The 9,972-nt window shown below is 49.3% G+C and overlaps 1 protein-coding gene across 1 annotated transcript in view; it reads left to right on the top strand.

The window, feature by feature from the left end:
* Positions 1-9,972, top strand: part of aida (axin interactor, dorsalization associated) — a 75,277-nt gene that overhangs the window by 27,596 nt on the left and 37,709 nt on the right. The window contains 2 exon segments of the mRNA XM_038798970.1: positions 633-655; positions 658-701. Of these exon segments, the coding sequence (XP_038654898.1) occupies positions 633-655; positions 658-701 (67 nt within the window).

Here is a 9,972-nt window from a genome sequence, read left to right as displayed (position 1 = left end):
TATAAAATGTTAAACGTCGAATAAAAAAATCCCCCCCCCCAAAAAAAATCACCCTTCGCTGGGTTAGCACTGCTGCCTCACAGCGCAGGACCTGGGTTCAATTCCAATCTTGGGGACTGCCTTTGCGGCGTCTGAATGTTCTCTCTGTGTCTGCTTGGGTTTCTCCGGATGGTCCGTTTCCTCCCACAGTCCAAAGATGTACAGGTTAGGTGGATTGGCCATGCCAAATTGCCCCGTAGTATCCAAAAGGTTAGGTGGGGTAACTGGGTTACAGAGACAGGGTGGGGTCTAACTCTGGGTAAGGTGCTCTTTCAGAGGGTTGGCTGAATGGCCTCCTTCTGAACTGTAGGGATTCTATGATTTTATAAATTCCAGGAAATACAAGCCTAGTTTGTTTAACCTCGTCTCACACTTTATGGGCGTTATTATGAAATATGCTTTGAGTTCATGGTGGCAAAAGGACTGAGAACAGAAAATTTAAATGGAGATGTTACTGTTTGGTAATGACCTCATAAAATAGAATGTGTGCTTACACTATATAAAATACTTGTATTTTCTCCAATTTACGATTTATCCATAGCTATTGCACAGTAACAATTTTAAAATAACTTTGTGAAAATGTATTTACACAGACTAGCCAGGCATTTGCAGAAGAAGTGCAGTCAACAGCCAACTCTTCTGAATTCTCAGAGGACCAAAAGGTAAGTGAAATGTTAGTGCTCTGTGTTCTATGTCCTGGTGCATTCTGATTTCAGTAGTTCATTACAAGAGATAAGTAGATACCTGCTGGCAAAAGTTAATTTGAAGGTCAGTGCTGTAATCACAAATATTAGTATTTTACTACAAGATTCTGTCAACTATTAAATTTCAAGGGAAGTCATTTGCTTCCCCATCCCCAACCTCTTTCCCACAGGGCTGGCATTTTGTCACTGTTCACTTACTCTTGACTCAAATTCGCACACTGCGCAAGATTTTCAATTTTCCTTTTTATTGTACTTCGTTCATTTTGAAGATGCTGACTGCAGCCGTGGCAAGTTTCCACTGTTGCCTGCATCCCTTTGGTACCATCTCTAGTTCTTAATGTGAGCTGAGATGTTTAGGCAAGTGTTCATGGAATGTGAACCATAAGTTTACCTGTCTTTGTGTTAAAAGAGTAATTGTTCTCGGTCAGTATTTCGGAAGCCTGTATTAATGATTGTTGAGAGTGACTGCTCTTGGAATTAAGGCCTCATTTGACCAAGTGCGGCATCAAGGAGCCTAGAAAATCTGGAGTCAATGGAAATCAGGGCGGAGACCCTCCGCTGGTTGGAGTCATGCCTGGCACAAAGGAAGATGGTTGTGTGGTTGGAGGTCGAACATCTCTGTTCCAGGGCACAAACTGCAGCAGTTCCACAGGGTAGTGTTCTGGGCCCACTCATCTTCAGCTGCTTGATCAATGGCATCCATCCATCATAAGTCAGAAATGGGGATGTTTTCTGATGATTGCACAATGTTCAGCACTATTGGTAACTTCTCAGATACTGAAACAGTCCATGTCCAAATGCAGCAAGACCTGGATATTATCCAGGCTTGGGCTGACAAGCAGAAAGTAACATTTGCGCCACACAAGTGCCAGTCAATGGCCGTCTCCAATGAGCGAGAATCTAACCAATCACCCCTTGACATTCAATGGCACTACCACCGCTGAATCCTCCACTATCAACATCCGGGAGGGTTTGACCAGAAACTGATCGTGACTACAAGAGCAGGTCAGATGCTAGGAATCCTGCATCAATTAACTCCCCTTCTGACTTCCCAAAGCCTGTTCACCATCTATAAGGCACAAGTCAGGAGTGTGATTGAAATCTCGCCACTTGCCTGGACGCGTGCAGCCCCAACAGCAGTCCAGAAGCTCGCTACCATCCAGGACAAAAAAACCCTCTTGATTAGTACCCCATCCACAAACATTCACTCCCACGGCCACCGCCGCACAGTGAACGCAGTTGGTCACATCGACAAAATGCACTGCAGAAATTCAAGAAGATGCTTTAGACAGCACCTTACAAACCCACATCTAGAAGGACAAGGGCAACAGACGCATGGGAACACCAACTGGAAGTTTCCCTCCACGCCATTCAACCATGCTCACTTGGAAATATATCACTGTCTGGGTCAAAATCCTGGAACTCCCTAACAGCACTGTGCGTGCACCTACACCACATGACTGTCACAGTTAAGAAGGCAGCTCACCACCACCACCTCGAGGGAAATTAGGTTTGGACATTATAATAATAATAATCTTTTATTGTCACAAGTAGGCTTATATTAACACTGCAATGAAGTTACTGTGAAAAGCCCTAGTCGCCACATTCAGGCACCTGCTCGGGTACACAGAGGGAGAATTCAGAATTCTCAGCTGGTACGGGAATTGAACCCGTGCTGCTGGTCCTGTTCTGATTCACAAACCAGCTGTCTAGCCCACTGAGCTAAACCAGCCCCCATTAAATGCTGGCCTAGCCAGGGATGCCCATATCGCAACAATTAATTTAAGAATAACTTGTATCCCATAGTTCTTGCCTCCACCAGTGGAAATATCTTTCCTATATCTACCCTAACAGTAACCAATGAACTGCTCACTGACTGTGTTCTATCAGGACTACTTGATACCAGACATCATGACAGCCTTGGTCCAAACTTGGAGAAACGAGCTGCTACAGTGCATATTGTGAAGGTACACGCTGTAGGTACTGTGCTTGTGGTGGAGGGAGTGAATGTTTAAGTAGTGGCAGGGGGTGCTGAGCAAGTGGGCTATTTTTTTCTGGTCCCAAGCCTGATTGTTTTTGGAAATGCCCTCATCCAGGCAATTGGAGTGCAGTAGTGCACTGCATCACACTCCTGTCCTATGCCGACTAGATAGTGGGCAGTTTTGGAAGTTAGGGAGGTAAGTATTCACTGCAGAGTTTCCACCTCTGACCTCTACTTGTAGCCATGGTATTTGTGGCTCGTTCAGGTCAATGGTAAGCCCCAGAATATTTACAATGAAGGAGACAGCAATGGCAATACTGTTGAATATCAGAGGAAGTGGTTCTCAATTGTTCAGATGGTCCTTGCTTGGCAGTTATATGGTAGGGATGTGGCATCAAGGAGCCTGAGTACGATTGAAGCCGGTGGGAATTGGGGTATGGGGCGAACTCTTCACTTGCTGGAGGCTGGAGTTATTGAAGGCCAAACATCTCAGACCCGTCACATAGAAACATAGAGAGCAGAAGTAGACCATTCAGCCCTTCAAACTTGCTTGTCATTCATTGTGATGGCTGATCATCCAACTCAATAACCTGTTCCCACTTATCCCCATATCCATTGATCCCTTTAGCCCCAAGAACTATATCTAATTCCTTTTTGAAAATATACAATGTTTGACCTCAACTGCTTTTTGTGGTAGATAATTCTGCAGGCTCACCACTCTGTGTGAAGAAATATCTCCGAATCTCAGCCCTAAATGGTTTACCCCATATCCTCAGACTGTGACCCCTGGTTCTGGACACACCCACCATCGGGAACATCCTTTCTGCATCTACCCTGTCCAGTCCTGTTAGAATTTTATAGTGTTGCTCGTTCTGGGTGAGTGTGCTTTACACTCAATTTGGCTCTGTTTTATTCCTTAGCTCTAGAGTCGCCAGGTATCGTTAAGATACCGCTACAAGATTCAAGTTCAAGTTCAGACCAATAACTCAATACACCAGTTAGTAAGTTCAAACAAGACATGTTTATTATAATACAGTTATCTACTACTTATGCATATAAAACTAAAAGACTAGGCTATTCCTACCACTAATAGGCCAATACTTATCTGGAATAAGGGAACTGCCGGATCAGGGAACAATGGCCTCTTGCTTTGTCCTGGATCAGCAGGCTTCCAGTTGGTGTGGACTAAAGGGGTCAGGAGTGTCTACTCTCGTAGCGTGCGTTGTATGACACTTACTTGATGGCGGCTGCTGACCAGGCCTCTCCTTCTCAAGGTTCTTCTACTGCAAAGGTGTTCTGCTGGGAGGGCCGGTGGTCAAGAGAACGAATCAGTCCTGGGACCTGACTTTTATAGGTCCGAGGGGCTCGCTCCTTCTGGGCGGACCCTCTCTAAACCTGCAATCGATTGGGTCTCTTCCCAATCGATTGATTTGAATTTCCCCAATAACGGGCTGTTCCTCGATCACCGGGTTCCTTCCACCTTATTGATGTCCTTTGTCTTAGACTCCACTGGCGCCGGAATGTCTGACCTTCCATAGAATGTTTCAATTGCAGTTAACTGTTGTGTCCATTGTGCCTGGGAGTCACCGTGAATCGCTCACTTAATATGCGCAGCTCGTTAGTTACAATTCTGTCTGGTTTCTGTAGCAGCTAGAATACAGGGGATTCTGCAAACTGCTTGTTTTGCCAATGTCCATTTTTCCCTGTAACCTTTGCGTTTTTCCATTTTGTGTGAGGAAGTGGCCAACCCAGGTGGCTACAATAGGTTTCTATGAGATTCCCCCCCCTTATTTCCAGCAAATATAATCCTAACTGACTCATACTCTCCTTGTACATCATTCCCGCCATCAGTCTGGTAAACCTTCCCTGCCCTCCCTCTAGAGCAAGAACATCCTTTCTCGACAAGGAGGCCAAATCTGCACACAATATTCCATGTGTGGCCTCACCAAGGTCCTGTATAACTTCAGCAAGTCATCCCTGCTCCAGTACTCGAATCCTCTCACTATAAAGTCCAATAACCATTTGCCTCTTTTACTGCCTGCTGCACCTGCATGCTTACTTTCAGCGACTGATGTACAAGGACATAAAGATCTCATTGCACATTCCCCTCTCTCAATCTGAAGCCATTCAGATAATCTGCTTTCCTATTTTTGCTCCCAAAGTGGATAACCTCACATCTATCCACAGTATATACTGCATCTGCCATGAATTTGCCCACTCACTCACTGTCCAAATCCTGCTGAAGCATCTCTGCATGCTCCTCACAGCTCACCCTCCCACTCAACTTTGTATCATCTGCAAACTTGGAGACCTTTCTCTTAGTTCACTCATCTAAATAATTAGTATATATTGTGAATAGTTGGGTCCCAGCACCAATCCCTGCCGTACCCCACTAGTCACTGCCCTGCCACTTTGGGGGTGGGGTAAAACAAAACATATTTATTCATACTCTGTGTTTCCTGTCTGCCATGCAGTTTTCTATCCATCTCCATACACTACTCACGATCCCTTGCACTTTCATTTTAAACACTAATATTTGTGGGACTTTGTTGAAAGTCTTCTGAAACTCTAAACAATCACATCCACTGGCTCTCCTTCATCAACTCTACTAGTTACATACTCGAAGAATTCCAGTAGATTTCAAGTACGATTTCCCAGAAGTGAGACAGTAACTCTCGAGAGGGGGGCCACCGCACTAGCAGGAAAGCTAGCGCCGGGGACATGCAACAAAGCAGGGCCGCTGTGCGCCCCCAACAGGGGGGAAGGCGCCGGGGGGGGGGGGTAAAGCAACCGGGGATAGGAACAGGGGAAAGAGGGACAAAGGAGGGGTATATGGGAGAGGGAGTGGGGGGGGGCGAGGAGAGGGACCGGGGGTTGGGGGGGTGGGGGGACACGACACAAGGAAGGAGGGCTACAAAGTGCCACAACCAAGGGCTTGGAACAAAGGATCGCTGCAAGCACCCACCGAGTACGGTGTCTGGGCGAAGGGAGACTCCAGAGTGCAGGGGACTACCCGTGTGGTGGATGCACAGTGGGCGGCCAAGTCGGTGCCCCTGGACAAAGGGAAACCCCGGAGCGCAGGGACCCGACCGCATGGCGAGAGCAGCGCAGCGGCCATCCTGGACGGCCCCCTAACAAAGGGAAACCCCGGAGGGCAGGGGCGCGTCCACCAGTAAATATGGTTAATCCCACAGGAGCGGGGACAAAAGTTCCCCACCAGGATCACCTGGAACGTAAGGGGACTCAACAGCTCAGTGAAAAGATCTAGAGTCCTCACCCACCTCAGAAACTGAGGGCCGACATAGTCTTCCTCCAAAAGCACACCTGAGAGAGCAGGACCGACTGCGGGTAAGAAAGGGCTGGGTGGGACAAACCTACCATTCCTGCTATGGGACGAGGGCCAGGGGGGTGGCAATACGGATCAGCAAGAGGACGATGTTTAGGGTGACAAAGACGGTTAGGGACCCAGGGAGACGGTACGTCATGGTCAATGGGACCCTGGATGGGGCCCGGTAGTACTAGTTAACGTGTTACGCGCCCAACTGGGACGACATGAACTTCATCAACGAAGACCAATGGCAGAAATCCCGGACGTAGCGACGCACCGACTATCACTGGGGGTGGGGGGGGGACTCAACTGTGTACAGGACCCAACGACTGACAGATCAAACCTCAAGCATGGCAAGGGAACACGGTCACTTATGGAATCAGAGGGAGCGGTGGACCCCTGGAGCTTCGCCCCACAAGGGGAGAAGGAGTTCTCCTTCTTCTCCCCAGTACACATGTATACACCAGAATTTACTCTTTGTGATGGGGAAACGGTTGCTCCGGGGATAGACAAAGTGGAATACTCCGCAATTGTGATATCAGACCACGCTCCACACTACATGGACGTGAGGATGGACATGGGCAGGGCCCAACGCCCCACATGGAGGTTGGACATTGCCCTACTAGCTGACAAGGCCTCAACGAAATATACATGGGCCATATCAGAATACACAGAACAACCAGAATGGGGATGTCTCACCCCTTCACGTTCTGGGAAGCGCTAAAGCCATACAAAGAGGGGAAATCATCGCTTAAAAGCGCAAAGAGATCGGGAGGAAAGGGCGGCTAGGAGCAGTTGGTCGACTCCATATGGAGGTAGACCGTAAATACTTCGAGGCCCCGACTGTCGACCTCCTGGCGGAGAGGAAGAGCTACAAAGGACTTTGATCTGCTCTCCACCAGGAAAGCAGTGCACAACTCCGCCAGGCACGTGGGGACCCTCTACGAACACTGAGGACAAAGCCAGCCGCCTGTTGGCACACCAGCTGAGAAAGCAGGCAGCCACCAGAGAAATTGCTCAAATCAGGGGTACCGGAGGCACGTTGGAAACAGAACCAGAAAAGATCAACAAAACCTTCAAGGCCTTCTACCAAGGGCTCTGCACTTCAGAGCCCCCAATGGGGGTGTCCGGGATGAAACGGTTCCTTGATGGACTGGACATACCAGTTGTGGGGGAGGGCAGAAAACGGGGCCTAGAAGCACCACTAGCACTGGGAGAGATCATGGACAGAACTAGCTCCACCCACCTGGACACACTGCCACCCGCGCTAGCACAGGCCTCAATCTCGCTGATACCTAAGAAAGATAAAGACCCAACGGAATGTGGGTCATACAGACCCATCTCACTGCTGAACGCAGATGCCAAAATATTGGCCAAAATCCTAACAAAATGGCTAGAAAACTGCGTACCAGAGGTGGTCGCAGAGGACCAGATGGGCTTTGTCAAAGGTAGACAGCTTACCTCGAACATCAGGCGCCTGCTGAACGTGACAATGACCCTCTCCGGGGAGAGAGTACCAGAGGTGATCGTCTCCCTGGACGCAGAAAAGGCCTTCGACAGAGTCAAATGGAAATACCTCATAGAGGTACTGGAGCGGTTTGGGCTTGGAACAGGGTTTTAGAAGAACAGTACAGCACAGAACAGCCCTTCGGCCCTCGTGTTTGCCAAGCAATGATCACCCTACTCAAACCCACGTATCCACCCTATACCCGTAAGCCAACAACATCCCCCTTAACTGTACTTTTATTAGGACAACTACGGGCAATTTAGCATGGCCAATCCACCTAACCCGCACATCTTTGGACTGTGGGAGGAAACCGGAGCACCCGGAGGAAACCCACGCACACACGGGGAGTACGTGCAGACTCCGCACAGACAGTGACCCAGCCGGGAATCGAACCTGGGACCCTGGAGCTGTGAAGCATTTATGCTAACCACTATGCTACCGTGCTGCCCCCAAGGAGTTCACCTCCTGGGTAAAACTCCTATACAACGCTCCCATGGCGAGCGTACGGACAACAACACCAACTCCCCAATACTTCCAGCTGACAGGAGCCACCAGACAAGGATGCCACGTCCCCACGCTGTTCGTTCTAGCGATCGAGCCACTCGCAATCGTGCTCCGAAGCAGCAAAAAGGTGGAGGGGGAATCCGAAGGGGAGGCAGAAAGCACAGGTTCTCACTCTATGCAGATGACCTGCTCCACTATATTCGGTCCCACCAAGCAGCATGGACGGAATCATAGCACTCCTGAAAGAGATTGGCGCCTTCTCGGGCTACAAACTCAACATGAGCAAAAGCGAGATCTTCCCGGTACACCCGCAAGTAGGGCCGGGGCAGCACGAACGGGACTGATGTTAAACAAGCGCGACACAAATTCCGCTACCTGGGATCCAAAAGCCAATGACTGGAAAGGGGATCCACAAATGGAACTCACCAGCCTGACGTAGGAAATAAAAAAACCTGCAAAGATGGAAACACACTCAAACTCTCCCTCGCGAGGAGAGTCGGACAATCAAAATGAACGTACTGCCCAGGTTCCTCTCCTACTTAGATCTATCCGATCTACATCCCCAAGGCCATTTTCAAAGCACTAGACAAACTAATCATGGCGTTCGTATGGGGTGGGGGAAGAATGCTAGGATCCCAAAGAAGGTCCTGCAAAACAATTCTACCACTGGGCGGCGACGGCCCCCGAGGAATAAGGGGATGGATCAAGCAGCAGAAGCCAAGTGGGTGCGTGCGGAAGAGGCCTGCTGCATGGAGACCTCCCTCTGGGCCCACACCACAGGCAGCACTTCCTTCTGCACTCAAAAAATACTCCAGCAGCCCCGGTGGTGATAGCAACCCTCCCAGTCTGGAACCCAACTACGGCCGCAATTTGGCTGACCAACACTGTTGGACAAAGCAGGCAGCACGGTGGCACAGTGGTTAGCATTGCTGCCTACGACGCTGAGGACCCGGGTTCGAATCCCGGCTCTGGGTCACTGTCTGTGAGGAGTTTACACATTCTCCCGTGTCTGCGTGGGTTTCCCCCCCACAATCCAAAGATGTGCAGGGTAGATGGATTGGCCATGCTAAATTGCTCCTTAATTGGAAAAAATAATTGGGTACTCTAAAAAAATTTTTTAAAAGAAAACAAAAATGTTGGACAAAGCTCCCATCTGCAACAACCATAGGTTCACACCAGCGCTGACTGACGCCATCTTCAAAAGGTGGGGACAGGATGGAGGGACACTGACAGTCGGGGACCTATACACGGATGCCAGGATTGCAACACTGGAAGAATTGACAGAGAAATTCCAGCTAGCCAGGGGGAATGAGCTAAGGTACCTGCAACCCAAAAACTTCCTATGAAAGGGGACAAGGACATACCCACAATCGTCACAACAGACATTACTGGAAGAGTTACTGGATGCAAGCATCCTAGATAAAGGGAACTGTAGCAACATTTATGACCAACTGGTAGAAAGGGCCGACACCGTACTGGACGCAACAAGAAAGAAATGGGAGGAGGACTGGGGATGAAATAGGGTGTGGACTCTGGAGCGAAGCACTGTATAGGGTCAACTCCACCTCCACGTGCGCAAGGCACAGCCTGACGCAGCTAAAAGTGGTACATAGAGCCCATTTAAAAGAAGCACTATGAGTAGGTTCTTCCCGGAGGTGGAGGATAGATGTGAACGGTGCCAAGGAGGCCTGGCCAACCACGCCCACATGTTTGGTCTTGCCCCAGACCTGTGGGGTACTGGACAGCCTTCTTCGAGGCAATGTCCAAAGTGGTGGGGGTGAGGGTGGAGTCATGCCCAATTGTGACGGTCTTCAGGGTATCAGACCAGCCAGATCTATTCCTGGGGAGGAGGGCGGGCACCCTTGCCTTTGCCTCCCTGATTGCCTGCCATAGAATCCTGTTCAGCTGG

Source organism: Scyliorhinus canicula, chromosome 6 (assembly GCF_902713615.1).
Source record: "Scyliorhinus canicula chromosome 6, sScyCan1.1, whole genome shotgun sequence".
In the NCBI taxonomy this organism is placed as follows: domain Eukaryota; kingdom Metazoa; phylum Chordata; class Chondrichthyes; order Carcharhiniformes; family Scyliorhinidae; genus Scyliorhinus; species Scyliorhinus canicula.
The sequence above is the reverse complement of the archived record's forward strand: the minus strand, read 5'-3'. Positions and strand labels throughout refer to the sequence as shown.